This window comes from Lepidochelys olivacea (genome assembly GCF_965140295.1).
Source record: "Lepidochelys olivacea isolate rLepOli2 genome assembly, chromosome: 3".
In the NCBI taxonomy this organism is placed as follows: domain Eukaryota; kingdom Metazoa; phylum Chordata; order Testudines; family Cheloniidae; genus Lepidochelys; species Lepidochelys olivacea.
The window spans coordinates 185,517,440-185,532,715 of record NC_140413.1 but is presented as its reverse complement, the minus strand read 5'-3'; the positions used below and the strand labels follow the sequence as shown (position 1 = coordinate 185,532,715).

The window sequence follows — 15,276 nt, the reverse complement described above, 5'->3', positions numbered from 1 at the left end:
GTCCTACCATCAGTGGACATGGACATCAATTGATCATCATCTTTTTTATAATAGCCCTTAACATAATTGAAGACTGATATCAGATCCCTCACAGTTTTCTTCTCTCAAGACTAAACATATCCAACTTTTTGAACCTTTCCTCATAGGTCAGGTTTTCTAAAATTTTCATTTTTGTTGCTCTCCACTTGACTGTATCCAATTTGTCCGTATATTTCTTAAAGTGTAGTGCCCAGAACTGAACACAGTACTCCAGCTGAGGTCTCACCAGTGCTGAGTACAGCAGTACAATTACCTCACGTGTCTCTACGTACATCTACATTGCACACTCCTTTTGGCAGCATATAAATATACTACATGCCCCCCTAGATCAGGTATAAATAGCAGCATAGATGGTGAGGCACTGCTTAGGCAAGTAGAGTAAAGACACACCTGAACCCTGTGGGGATGAATCCTGCATGGTTTTCTACTCACCCAAGCTTCTCGTCTACACTGCTATATGATGGATGGGCCAGGAGTCCCGGGGAGGCCACCAGGGGGCGAGAAGCATGGGTGGTCCGATAGGGGGCAGGGGCTGGGCCACGCCATACAATTTTGGAAACCTGATGTGGCCCTCAGGCCAAAAAGTTTGCCTGCCCCTGCTCTATGTGCTCACAAATTGTTTAATGATTTCTCCCAGTATCTCACTGAATACCACCCAAAATGGGTATCAATAGCCAAAATCTATAACATTTCCTGGCATACAATGATCAAGTCAGCATTGTTAGCTATAAGATAATGAATATTCTTTACCAGATCAAGCCTCAGGAAATTACAAAAAAAAAAAAGTGAATTAAGAAATATAAAATATAAAAAATATAATCACTCTTCAGTCTCTTTTTATTAATGGGCAGCTTTCTATACCTATGCTTTGTCGTTTTACTACATCATTTGTCTTTCAGAAAGTGTATCTCACTTATAGTATCTATTGCTATCTGATGACTCTTGAGCTTATCTCTTGGGAAGAGACTATTTAAATGAAGCTATTTTCTCTAGAAATCGAGGCTATTTTAGGAGCCATGTTGTAGAGTAGATCCATATTTCAAAATCCCAGCTTCTCAAGCTCAGCAAATACCTGAAAACAAATCCTGGGTGCCAAGACTGGACATTTGTGCAAATCGTGTTGTCATTGCAGTCCAGGTTTATGGGAAGACAGCATAAAATAAATTTGAATTTACTAAAAAAATTAATAGCACAGGGAACACTGTAGTATCCACTATCATATTTAATGCAATAAAAGCCTTATTTTTTTAAATTTACGTGAAACTGCTGCAGGATCTCCACTCTACTGCACCCAGCCTACTCCAATCTATTGTGCTGCAGAAATCTAGAGAACCATAATTTAGACCCACCTTGCTGCACCGTTGGTGCAATTGATTAGCAGATAATAGAGCTACAGGGAAGTGGGTGGCATGTGAAGGGTGCACGTCAGGATGCCACAGTGCAGTGGGTACAAGGCTGTACAGTGACTTGGGGGGCTACGCAGTGAAAAATTGGCCAGATTATTAATATGGCACATAATACCAGTTTATATGGGGCGGGCCGGGGCCGGCGCTAGGTGGGAGGCAGGCACGGCTCTGGGCAAGCGCTGCCTGAGGCCCGCCTCCTCCCGGTCCCTCCACCCCCAGCAGAGGCGGGGCCGACGAAGTGGGTTTCGCGCTCTGGCCGGATTGGGCGGTAGGTCGTTGGTTCCCGCCGCAGCCATGTCTCGGCAAAGCACCCTGCTCCGCTTCTTCCCCAAGGCCCAGGCCCCTTCTCCTCCGGCCGCAGAGAGGCGGAAGGCCTGGGCCTCCAGCGAGGCAGCCGGGGATGAGGCAGCCCTGGCTCCCGGAGGCGGCGCGGCGGAGATGGGACAATCCGGCGGAGTCGAGGCCCATGGGGCGAGGAAGGGGAGAACCAAGGCGGCCCGGGCCCCCAGGTAACCGGGTAGGCGGGTGTGTGGGAGTTCCTGGGGCTGTTGTTGGTGGTGCCGGGGGCATTGGTAGGCGGGAATTGCTATGGGCCGGGTGCGCTCGGCCGGTTGGCGTTGGGAGGGTGGCGCGAAAGGGGGTCGGTTTCTTTGCTTTTTCTCAGCACTCCCACCAGATGGAGCCAGTCGTGTGGCCTCTCCTCATCTCATCTCATCTCATCACCCCCTCATCTCACAGCGGTATTGTGAAGATGAATACCGTAGTGATAAGCGCCATAGAAAAACCCATGAAAAAATTAATAATAATACGGTGTTTAGAGCAGGGCCAGTAATAGACTCACGGGGGCCCAGGGTAGAAAGGTTGCGCTGAAGCCCAGGTCCCTGAGCCATGCCACCTGGGGCTGAAGCTGAAGCCTGAGCAGTGTAGCTTTGTGGAGGCCCCTGTGGCATGGGCCCCAGGCAGTTGCTCTGCTTGCTACCCTCTAACGATGGCTCTGGCTTTTATATGCAGAAAACCAGTTATTGTGGCACAGGTGGGCCGTGGAGTTTTTATAGCATGTTGGGGGGGGGGGGCTCAGAAAGAAAAAGGTTGAGAATCTCTTATCTACACTACAGCACTGCAGGACCTTAGTGAAGACTCTATTACACGTACAGGAGAGCTTCTATCAGCTGTAATTCATCCACGTCCTTGAGAGGCAATAGTCATGTTGGCAGGAGAAGCTCTCCTGTTGACATAGCACTGTCTGCACTGGGGGTTAGGTGGATTTTTCACAGCCCCAAGCAATGTAATTTCACCAATGTAAGTTAGTAGTGTAGACCTGTCCTATAGTCACACACTGAATAAGGAGAAAACAAAATATTGAATCACTGCTTATTCAGTGAGCACCATCCATCCTGTATGTTAAATGAGACGAAGGTGCTGTGGAAATAAAGTGTGATCATTTTAATTACTGTATTATAATGCGTGCATACAAGGGGCTGATTTGAAATTGCAACCGTAATTCTGGCATTTCCTAATTTTTGAGTGCTTAATGTTGCAATCTTAGTGTTTTAAGCTTTTTTTATGTGTAATTATTATAAAGTTGCTGTTAAAGAAAATTTTCCAGATTCTTAATAACGTACAAATGTACAGTGGGGTACGCAAACCTTTATATAATCTTACAACTTTCAGATAAAGTATGTGTCTTTTTTTTTAAATACAGGAAGTCCATTTTCACTGAAACTGGCTTGTTCATAGAATATCAGGGTTGGACGGGAACCTCAGGAGGTCATCTAGTCCAACACTCTGCTCAAAGCAGGACCAATCCCCAATTTTTGCCTCAGATCCCTAAATGGCCCCCTCAAGGATTGAACTCACAACCCTTGTTGCTAGGAATGAGCCAGTACTGGAAATAAACTGCTAGTGTAGATTAAATAAAACTGTCTTTTGGGGCGGTGAAAGGACTTAAAACAGCTTTGAAATAATTTCTTTCAGCGCTTAGTGAAAATCATGTTCAAAGAAACATTGAATAGCCATTTGTGAAGAAACAGTTTTTCTTCTAGCTTAAAGAAACCATGGTGAATCAATTAGCATTTAGTTAATCTTTCCTGAATATTATTGCTTGTTTGACGTCTTAATATGTGCTATAAAATCTGTGCTAATCAGCACTGGATTCCAGCTCTTGCTGATTTGAAAAACAGGCCATTGTTTTCCAATTTTTTTTAAAGTTCTCAGCATTCAACAGTCCTATTTCTGTTAGCTGCTGAGGTTTTTCGAAAGTTTTAGGCACTTCCCTTAGTGAGAAGTGAGTTCTGTTAAAAATCTGTTCTTAATTGCGGCTGCTAATTGCTCTTGAAAATCTGTTCCTGAAGATTTTTCCCTTTTAGCTAAATTATGTCCAGTATTTTTACACCCCCATGTATAATCTACTGGGTTTGCTAGAGGTCTTTGGGAGTGTAAGAACCAGGTTCTATTTGGTAAAAGTGTTTGCATGTAGAATATAACTGTTAACCCAAGAGCAACCAAGACCTGCTGAGACCAACCCCTCTCTCTAGGAGCGTCTGATAAATAGTTTGACTTAGAGGTAGTGCTATAACTTTTATGAAGAGACTGACTTTGCACCTGTTAATCAAGTTCTGTGTCTGTCTTTGCAGTGTCTCCTGTGATTATTCACCTGGTGATTTGGTTTGGGCCAAGATGGAAGGGTACCCTTGGTGGCCGTGTCTTGTATACAACCACCCAACTGAAGAAACAGTAGTCAGAGCGAAAGGAAAATCCTCTCGTGTACATGTACAATTTTTTGATGACAGCCCAACAAGGGGCTGGGTTAGCATTAAATACTTAAAGCCATATAAAGGTAAGAGATGTAACTTAAATATTTGAAAAGGGAAATGGAGAGAGGCAGTTTGGTCTAAAGGAATAAACACTTCTGCTGACTTCCTGTGTGGGGAAAATTCCGTTTCCTATTGAATGGAAACTCACTGCTCTAAAGGGTTTTAAACAAAAAAATTGGTTTGTCCTTTTTTTTGCTTCTTCTGGATATAGAAAGTACATATTTTGTAAAGATTTTCAGTTTGTTTTTATTACCCTAGAACAGAGGTGGGCAAACTATGGCCCGCGGGACCCTCCTGCCTGACTCCTGGCCCAGGAGGCTGGTCCCCAGCCCCTCCCCCGCTGTTCCCCCTCTCCCGCAGCCTCAGTGCGCTGCGTCGCTGGCGCAATGCTCTGGGCAGCGCAGTTGCAGAGCTGCAGCCTGACCCGGTGCTCTGGGCTGTGTGGCTGTAGTGCCGCCAGCCACTGGCGCACCAGGCAGTGCGGTAAGGGGGCAGGGGGGGTTGGATAGAGAGCCGGGGGAGGTCGGGGGTGTGGGCAGGGGGTTGGATGGGGCAGGGGTCCCGGGGGGCAGTCAGGAGTGGGGGGGTCTTGGGGGTGGTCAGGGGACAGGGAGCGGTGGATAGGGCAGGAGTCCCGGGGGAGCAATTGGGATGAGAAGTTGGGGGATCGGATAGGAGATGGGGGCTGGGCCATGCCTGGCTGTCTGGGGAGACACAGCCTGCCTGAACCAGCCCTCCATACAATTTTGGAAACCCAATGTGGCCCTCAGGCCGAAAAATTTGCCTGCCCCTGCCCTAGAAATATCAGGAATGTCAAGCCTGGTCTTTCCTGATTTTGCTGGGGGACCTTGGGAGGTCTCAAGGATTGACATTTGTCTGAGAACAAAAGACTAGACGTAGGATTAGACACATTGATTACATAATTTAAGTTAACCATATCAGTTCTGGTGATTCTTAAGATTTTAGCTGGTTTATCTAAGTACAGCTTTAATTACTTCTAAATTCATACATTATATTAAAGTTTTATGGTAATATTAGAAGTTACAGAACAGATTAAATTATATTGTTTCAAAGAATGAATATAACTAGGGCTGTCGATTAATCGCAGTTAACTCATGATTAACTCAAATTAACCACGATTAATTTTTTTAATCGTGATTAATCACCGTTTTAATCGCACTGTTAATAAATTTATATTGGTATTCTATTGTTTAAGTATTTTGGATGTTTGTCTACATTTTCATATGTACTGTATTCTATGTTGTAATAAAAATATACACTTTGATTTCAATTACAAATATTTGCACTTTAAAAAGATAAAAGAGATAATATTTTTCAATTCACCTCATAAGTACAGGCAGTCCTCGACTTTACAACGTTTGATTTAGGATGAACAGCACTTATGATGTTTTTGAATTGACACCCTGATTCGACTTACGACCATTTGTTTTGACTTTACGACACTCTGTCCCGCAATGGAGTGGATTGCGGTTCCTATTATGTTTCAACTTAGATGCAATTTTCAGGAACCAATTGTGTCGTAAGTCTGAGGATTGCCTGTACTGTTGTGCAATCTTTGTTGTGAACTTGCAACTTACAAATGTAGATTTTTGTTGTTGTTACATAACTGCACTCAAAAACAAAACAATGTAAAACTTCAGAGCCTACAAGTCCACTCAGTCCTATTTCTTGTTCAGCCAATCACTAACACAAAAAGTTTGTTTACATTTACAGGAGATAATGCTGCCCTCTTCTTATTTACAGTGTCACCAGAAAGTGAGAACAGGCCTGCATGGCACTTTTGTAGCTGGTATTGCAAGGTATTAGAGTGACCAGATAGAAAGTGTGAAAAATCGGGATGGGGGTGGGTGGTAATAGGTGCCTATATAAGAAAAAGCTCTGAATATTGGGACTGTCCCTATAAAATTGGGAGATCTGGTCACCCTACAAGGTATCTAAACAGTTATGCTAAACGTTCATATGCACCTTCATGCTTTGGCCACCATTCCAGAGGACATGCTTCCATGCTGATGACACTCATTTAAAAAAATGTGTTAATTAAATTGTGACTGAACTCCTTGTGGGAGAATTGTATGTCTCCTGCTCTGTTTTACCCACATTCAGCCATATATTTCATGTTATAGCAGTCTCAGATGATGTCCAGCACAGCTTGTTCATTTTAAGAACACTTTCACTGCAGATTTGATAAAATGCAAAGAAGGTACCAATGTGAGTTTTCTAAAGTTAGCTACAGCACTCGACCCAAGGTTTAAGAATCTGAAGTGCCTTCCAAAATCTGAGAGGGATGAGGTGTGGAGCATGCTTTCGGAAGTCAGAAAAGAGAAACACTCCGCTGCAGAAACTACAGAACCCGAACCACCAAAAAAGAAAATCAACCTTCTGCTGGTGGCATCTGACTCTGATGATGAAAATGAACATGCATCGGTCCACACTGCTTTGGATTGTTATCGAGCAGAACCTGTCATCTGCATGGAATATGAATCTTTAGTATGAAACATATAAATCTTTAGCACATCTGGCATGTAAATATCTTCCAACGCCGGCTACAACAGTGTCATAAGAACACCTGTTCTCACTTTCAGGTGACTTTGTGAACAAGAAGCAGGCAGCATTATCTCCTGCAAATGTAAATGTAAACAAACAAAAGCATTTACCCCATCTGTGCTCTCCCAGAGCTGGGAGTGGGGCTGTGGCTTGCGGAGGGGAAGAGAGATTAGGGGTGGGTATGGGGCCGGGAGGCTGGGGGCAGGGGCAGAGCTGCAGCCAGGCTGTGGTGGGGGCTGGCAGCTGGGACCGTGGCCAGGTGCGGCTCTGCTCCCTGCCCTGCCACCAGCCTTGGCCCTGCGCTGGGAACTAGAGCTGCAGCTGAGGATGGGGGCAGGGGTAGGGCCAGGAGCAGAGTCGTGCTGGGGACGGGGCATGCAGCTGGGTGGTGCTCCCTCCCTACCCCCCTATGGAGGCTGGCCCGGGCCATGCTTCCCCGGATGTTCCTCTATGCCCCTCTAGGGGGGTATGCCCCGCAGTTTGGGGACCTCTGTTCTAACTGAAAAGCCAGTGGGTAGAAGCTGGATTACTAACTTCAACCCCAGTTCCTTAAAGTGATCCACAGAAAGGGCATAAGGTTCTATTTGAGTAGGTCCCATTCCCAGATCATGGTCTCAATTTGAGCTCTCATGCTGCCAGTGTAAAATGTTGTTTTTCCAACCATGACAGGTACTGTCAGATACAGCATTTGCAATTAAATTCTAAATCCAGAAAATAGTTCTCTTATAATTGGATAAATGTTCAGACCAATCAGCTGTAGAAATGTGAGACTCATCCAGTGTTCTTGCACTAAGTACACATTTTACTGGACAGATATACAAACTTATTCTCTTAGGCATGTCTTGCCCCCACTTCTTCATGCTGAACAAATAAGTTTACATGTTTAAAATCAGTAAGATGGAATAATTTCACGTTGGACTTGTCATATTGGACTTGTGATTGAAAAATGCTGGATGATACTAGTGGTCTGAACATAATTTATTTAAATGCGGAGAGTGAGCATCTACAGTGATGACTGGCCTCAGGCTGGACTTTGCTTCAGGTTCTGACATATTATTTGCATGTTTTGTAGGCTCAGCGGTTAGGGAAACGCAGAGGGGAGGTATGTTTTACAGTTCAAAGCCTGAAATTAAAAGAGCAATGGAAATGGCAGATGAGGCTATGCGCAAAGATAAAACTAAGCGGCTTGAGCTGGCAGTGTGCAATGAACCTTCAGATACTGAAGATGAGGAAGAGATGGAGGTAATTCTTTTCTGTTTTTTGTGATCTCATTGCAGAGGTGGTGTTAGAACTGGGAAAAAGAGCCCACATTTGCTATGTTGTCATCTTATCCTTTCCTTTCTCAATAACCCCTTTTGTTGTCTGAATCAGGAGTAATCCAGAAAACATTTGGGTTCTAATGAAACCTGTTAATAGCGAAAGAATAGCATTCCTGCATATTGTTACTGTTGCAGAATGTAGAAGTGTAGGAAAGAAATGAATTTCCGTATTGATCAGATCAGTGTCTCATCTTATACTTCAGAGTAGTGTACAAGAAACAGCATAGTGAGTGAGCAGATATGGAACAAACTATCCATATGAAACATGGGTCTTAATTGTAGAAATGGGGGGCACCCTCACTGACAAACTTGTCATGTGGAAAATTGGGTTCATATTCCTGTCTCCTGGCCAGTTTGTAATCCATGAAAATACTTTACATCTCACCCCATATCCGCTTTGGTTTCCTTAACAGACTTTGAAGATTTTCTTTTACATTCAGTCCCAGCTTTCATTTTTCTTCAAGAAAAACACCAAACACAAAACCTTCTAGATGTGTTCTTCACAAAAATAACCTTTGGCAGGAATTTGGGGTACCTAGCCCCTTTCTCTTGGAGACAGGTAGAGACACAGACATTTATATAAAATAAGTTAGGGATGTGGTCTTTAAAAAAAATCCAAAAAACTCTGAACTTTCCCAGCCCTATGAATAATAATGCTGTGGTTATGGTGGATGGTTGTGGTGAGGAGACAGTAAAAAGGTTGTCTTGCAGGCCTTCCCATATTTAATAATACCTAGTTTTATATGGAATTTTTCATCAGTTGATCTCAGTGCTTTACAAAGGAGGTCAATATCATTATGCCTATTTTACAGATGGGGAAACTGGGCAAGTTATTTCACCTCTCTCTTCCTCAAACTCACTCAGTAGGCCAGTGGCTGAGCAAGGACTAGAATCCAGGACTCCTGAGCCCTACTCCAGTGCTCTATCCACTACACCACACTGCTAAGGCTGGCTCTATTGAGAGCAGGTGTGGTGGATAGGGCACTAGACTGGAAGTCTTAAGACTTGGGTATGATTCCCGTGTAACTTGCAGTCTCACTTATCCAGTCTGTGCTTCCATTTCCTTATCTGTAAAAGGGGGATAATATTTACCCACCTCTAAAGCTTTTTGCAAATGATGGAATGCTATATAAGTGCTATCTGGCCATGATAAATTTGTTACATTTAGTGTGGAAGTGGTTATGTTGGAGAAATTAGTGGAATCTAAGATCTTTATGTTGAAGAGATCTATAATCATGGCCCATGCAGTGCCTGCATTTGAAAAACTGAAAAGGGATCTAGCCCAGAAGTTCTCAAACTGTGGTCCGCAAGCTCCATTCAGGTGGTCTATGGATAGTTCCCTCTAAGGTGCATGCCTGGATGGCCACACACAAGAGAATGAAGGGTCACCCACCTAATTAATGGAGCCGTGCAGGCATGGCTCCACTACTTAAGTGCCTGGACCCTGGAGAAGACGCACGTGTAAGGTGAGGTGTCAGCCTTTGGGGGGAATAGGGGGTAGATGGGCAGGGGAAGTGGGGTGATAAGAGGGGATGGGGGGAATTTGGCAGGTGCAGGGCTTCGATGGCCAGAGAAAGAGGCGACTTTCCCCAGCTCCAGGGAGGTGGCTGCCGGGGCGAGACGGCCCTCCTTCCCAGCCTCAGCTCTGTGATTGCTGTGGTGGAGGAGAGAAGGCACATCCATCACATTAGAAAGCTAAGACTACTGATATTAAAATGAGTTGTGTGCTTTTATTTGTAGAACAAAAAAACCTAATTATTATTAGGTTTTTTTTTATATAGTGCTTTTATCCAAAGCACTTTACAATAGCTAGCTAAGTACAAACAACATTTGGAAAGATCATTAAGTGGTCCGCCGAGACTCTCAGCAATCTTCAAGTGGTCCACAGGAAAAAAGTTTGAGAACCACTGATCTAGCCTAACATTACAGTTAATTGGCTATTTTAGCTGTTGAAATGTAATTTATTAGTGACGTCCGCTTGTAGCATATCAGGTGGCTTTAATAGTAAAGACAAATGAGCAGTCAGAAGTAAATCAAAATTCCACTACAAGATGCACCTTGTAAGGGATAGTTACTTATAACATATTCTAGTGGTTTTGATTAAGCTCTGAATTTTCAGTAACTGAAAACTTGGCAAGAAAGAAAATGGGTTTAATGTTCAATGTTTGTGGGGGAGTGGGCAGACAAAAGTACATCTGACCACAAAGTAGGGCCAAGCTTTAAAAATAGAAGGGGGGGTGGGGAAGATGTTTAAAATCAGGCACTTAAGTAGGTGTTTAAACATGAATTTCAGAAGCAAACTACAAGCACGCATTTTTTTGCAAATTTTGGCTAAGACTTCCTATACCAGGGGTCGGCAACTTTTTAGAAGTGGTGTACTGAGTCTTCATTTATTCACATTAATTTAAGGTTTCGCGTGCCAATAATACATTTTAACATTTTTTAGAAAGTCTCTCTATAAGTCTATATATTATATAACTAAACTATTGTCATATGTAAACAAGGTTTTCAAAATGTTTAAGAAGCTTCATTTAAAATTAAATTGCTGCCGGCCTGGAGTTCCGTTCACCTAGGCTGGCAGCAGGCTGAGCGGGGCCTGTGGCCGGGACTCAGCCCACTACCGGTGTGGGGTTCCGTCCACTGGCTCCTGCCAGCCAGGGTCCCGGGTGCCGGCCCCGCTCAGCCCGCTGCCGGTCTGGGATCCCGGCCCTGTCCACATAGAGTAGACCTTCTCCCTGGTTCTAGCCATTCTCTTCCTCTCTGTGCACTGAGATGAGGGTGGGAGTGCGCTGAGAACAGGGCTGGGGGTTGGGGTGCAGAATCTGGCCAGGAGCTAGAATGAGGGAGGGGGCTCAGGGTTGGGGCAGGAGGTTTGGGTGTGGAGTGCTTACCTGGGAAGCTCCCATTTGGTGTGAGGGGTGCAAGTGGGAATGTGTGTGTGTGCGCAGGAGCTCCCATTTGGTGCTCAGGGTGGGGGTGGGGATGTGGAGGGTGCAAGAGTCAGGGTATGGGTGTGGGGGCGTTGGAGGGGATATGCCCTGATTCCACCCCCTTCCCCAAGGTCCCCGGAGCAGAGAGCGCGCTGCGGCTCTGCTTTTCCCTCTCCCCCTGGTAGCAAGGGCCATCAGCTGATTGGCCGCAGAGAGGGAGAGGAGGGGCAGGAACCCAGCATGTTGAGGGAAGAGGTGGGGGGAGGGGGAAGCTTGCCTGTCCTGCAAGGAGAGAGCAGTGGGTGAAAAAGAGTGGGCCAGGCAGGATTTTTAATGGCACGCTGTTGTCTGCCGGGGTCCCCACGCATCACTAGATTGTTAAAGGGACAGCATCAAGATAGTTTCACTTACATTACAGTTAACTGGAAAGAACAAAGGAAATGGGTTACCTAGGGAGGTTATGGGATCTCTGGCACTGGAGGCTTTTAAGAACTAAAAGCTTTTAAGGTTAGATAAACTTACATCAAGGAGGGTCCAAGTATACTTATACCCACCCTGTCATGCTGAGGCAGGATTATGTACACTGCAGCGGAGAAGTGTAATTTCCAGCTTGAGTAAGACAGACCTGTGATAGCTCAACTTGAGCTAGTATGCTTACAATAGCAGTGTTGGATGTTGCTCATGCCACCATCAGTGCTGCTAGTTGCCTGGGGCCAGGGGTCAGGTGGTTTTGGAATCTGGAAGCTAGCTGAAGCTGCTATCAGTGCTGCAACAGCCATACTATTTTTAGCATACTAGCTCAACCTGAGCTAGCATGACCCTGTTTACTTTTGCTGGAAATCTCACCTCCTAGCTGCAGTGTGGACATAACTTTGAGGTCACTTTCAGCTCTATGTTTCTGTGATTTTTAAAAAGAAGTCTTACTTCAGTTTGTGTTTTGACAGCACTTTGATCTGTTTCACATTTCTCTTGCTATGTGTGATTCAGACAGCAACAAGGAAGAAAGTCTTAAAATGTAGTAAAAAACCAAAAAACAAAAACAGGAGTACTTGTGGCACCTTAGAGACTAACAAATTCATTAGAGCATAAGCTTTCGTGGGCTACAGCCAACTTCATCGGATGCACTGAATGGAACATATGGTAAGAAGATACATATACATACAGAGAAGGTGGAACTTGTAGTGTAAATCAAAATTGGCAAGGGAACTACTGAGCAGGTGATGTTCCTGAAACTACTTCTATTTCAATGTTTTGAAATTGAGTAGGTTTTTAAGAGATTTTTAACACTTAATGTTGTTTTTGCCCAGTCTTCTAGGAAATGGGATTTACCATCTTAAACTTGTCATAGCTATCATTAATTGATGTGTGACCTTGTCTAAATTTGCTGATTGACTAAGCTCCAGAGTGCTATTTGGTTTGCTGACTGGTGAGTTTCATAGTCTTAAACTTCAGTTGGATTGCACAGCTTCAAGCAGCCTCCATGTGTGGGAAGATCCCACCTTGCAGCTGGACTGCTAAAATGAAAGCCAAGAAGGGGGTCTCAATTTTGTCCCTGCTCAGCCCCCTGGCCAGTTGGGGCTGTGGGGGAAGGGAACTGGTTCAGATCTTTACTCCTCCAGCACTATTTCTGTGTAACTGTTAAGCAGTAGCTGAATGTGCTAAGCAGGGTTATGTTTCTTTTCCTGCTTAGCCCAGTTACAGTGAGTCAGGTACAGCTGAATGGCTTCAGACCAAATAATGTAATTGTAGCCATTGAAAGTAGGTCCAGTCTGATGACTCAGCTATGCCCTTTCCCTCTGTCTTTTCAGTGTCATAAGTCTACCAGTTCTGTGTATCTTATGTATTTGTATAGCCCCCATCATAGGATCTGATTGTCTCACAGTCCTTTATGTATTTATCTTTACAACACCTCTGTGAGGTAGGGAAGTGCTGTAACCCCAATTTACAGATGGGAAAACAGAGGCACTGAGAGATATTGACTTGCCCAAAATCACAAGTCTGTAGCGGAGCAGGGAATCGAACCAGAGGCCTGGGCTGGCACCCTAACCACTGAACTGGATCATTTTTCTTCTTTCTGCATAGTTGATTTTGAAAAATGGGATAAACAAGAACTAGATTTCTAATTGTGTTTGATCCTTAAATATATAGACAGGAGGAAGGCAAGGTCTTGGAGAGATCAAATTCATCAGTGTTTGTTAGTTCTGCCTGGATTTATGCAGGGCTTTGCCTAAGGCCCTTCAGAGATCATTGTATAATTTTGGTTATATAATCTGGGATTGAAGCATGGAACTTCATTAATTTGTTGCTGATGCAAAAGTGCAAGAGTCCAGTACACTCCATAGAAAATCAGATTGCATCAGTTTAGTTTGGCATCTCTTAACACTATAAAAAGGTTCATTTAAAGAAATTATTGAATTCCATCTTCTCCTATTAATACCAAAAAGATGGTCAAAATGGAAAATTAGTTTGTCAAATGAGGACCAAAAAATGCCGCCACGGCTAAAAGACAGAGTGAAAAAGGGGTTAGAGGCTAAAAGGCATCCTTTAAAAACTGGACATCAGCTTCTACTGAGGAGAATAGAAAGATACACAAACTCTGGCAAATCAAGTGTAAAAGTTTAATTAGGCAGGCCAAAAAGAATTTGAAGAGCAACTAGCAAAAGACTTGAAAAAAAAATTTGGTGTTAGTTTTCAAGTACATCAGAAGCAGGGAGCTTGCCAAACAGTCAGTGCAGCCACTGGATGATCAAGATATGAAAGGAGCACTCACAGAAGACAAGGGTCGTTGCAGAGAAGTTAAATTAATTCTTTGCATCGGTGTTCACTACAGAAGATGAAGGGGAGATCCCCTACACCCAAGGCTTCTTTTAGGTGACAAATCTGAGGAACTGTCCCAGATTGTCACTAGAGGTGGTTTGGAACATGTCTGATAAAGTAAACAGTAATAAGTTACCAGGATCAGACGGTATTCACCCAAGAGTTCTGAAGGAACTCGGATATGAAATCGCAGAACTACTAACTGTGGTATGTAACCTAGCACTTAAATCAGACTCTCTGTACCACGTGACTGGATGATAGCTAGTATAACACCCATTTTAAAAAATGGCTCCAGAGGCGATTCTGGCAATTACAAGCCGATAAGCCTAAGTTCAGTACTAAGCAAATTGGTTGGAAGTATAGTAAAGAACAGAATTATCAGAGATACAGATAAACCTGATATGTGGGGGAAGAGTCAACACTGCTATTGTAAAGGGAAATCATGCCTCACCTGTCTATTAGTATTCTTTGAGGGTGTCAGCAAGCATATGGACAAACGTGATCCAGTTGATATAGGGTGTTTGGATTTTCAGAAAGCCTTTGAGAAGGTCCCATACCAAAGGCTCTTAAGCAAAGTAAGCAGCATGGGATATGAGGGAAGGTCCTCTTGTGGTTCAGTAACTGGTTAGAAGACCGGAAACAAAGGTAGGAATAAATGGTCAGTTTTCAGAATGGAGAGAGGTAAATAGCGGAGGTCCCCCAAAGATCTGTACTGGGACCAGTGCTGTTCACCATATTCATAAATGATCTGGAAAAGGGAGTAAACAGGGAGGTGGCAAAATTTGCATACTATACAAAATTACTTAAGATAGTTAAGTCCAAAGCTGACTGCTCAGAGTTACAAAGGGCTCCCATAAAACGGAGTGAACAAAATGGCAGACGAAATTCAGTGTTGATAAATGCAAAGCAATGCCCTTTGGAAAACATAATCCCAACTATACAAACAAAATGCTGGGGGTCTAAATTAGCTGTTACCACTCAATAAAGATCTTGGAGTCATCATGGATAGTTCTCTGAAAACATCTACTCAGTGTGCAGTAGCAGGCTTTTTTGACTAACAGAACCATTAGGAAAAGGCTAGATAATAAAACAGACAGTAAATATAATGCCGCTATATAAATCCATGATACACCCACACCTTGAGTAGTGCGTGTGTTGCTGGTTGCCCCATCTCAAAAAGATATATTAGAATTGGAAAAAATAGAGAAGGGCAACAAAAATGATTAATGGTATGGTACAGCTTCCATATGAGGAAAAATTAAAAAGACTGGGACTGTTCAGCATGGAAATGAGATAGGTTTATAAAATCATGAATGGTGTGGATGAAGAAAGTGACTAGAGGTGGTGTTTACCCTTTCACATAACACAAGAAACAAGAGTCACCTAA

At 43.7% G+C, this 15,276-nt stretch overlaps 1 protein-coding gene across 1 annotated transcript in view; it reads left to right on the top strand.

Moving 5' to 3' along the window:
- The first annotated feature begins 1,677 nt into the window (after nucleotides 1-1,677).
- The window catches only part of MSH6 (mutS homolog 6), a 30,436-nt gene continuing 16,837 nt past the window's right edge, over nucleotides 1,678-15,276 (top strand). The window contains exons 1-3 of the mRNA XM_084622926.1: nucleotides 1,678-1,954; nucleotides 4,079-4,281; nucleotides 7,896-8,065. Of these exons, the coding sequence (XP_084479052.1) occupies nucleotides 1,740-1,954; nucleotides 4,079-4,281; nucleotides 7,896-8,065 (588 nt within the window). The 5' untranslated portion in view covers nucleotides 1,678-1,739. The remainder of the gene's footprint in view (nucleotides 1,955-4,078; nucleotides 4,282-7,895; nucleotides 8,066-15,276) is intronic.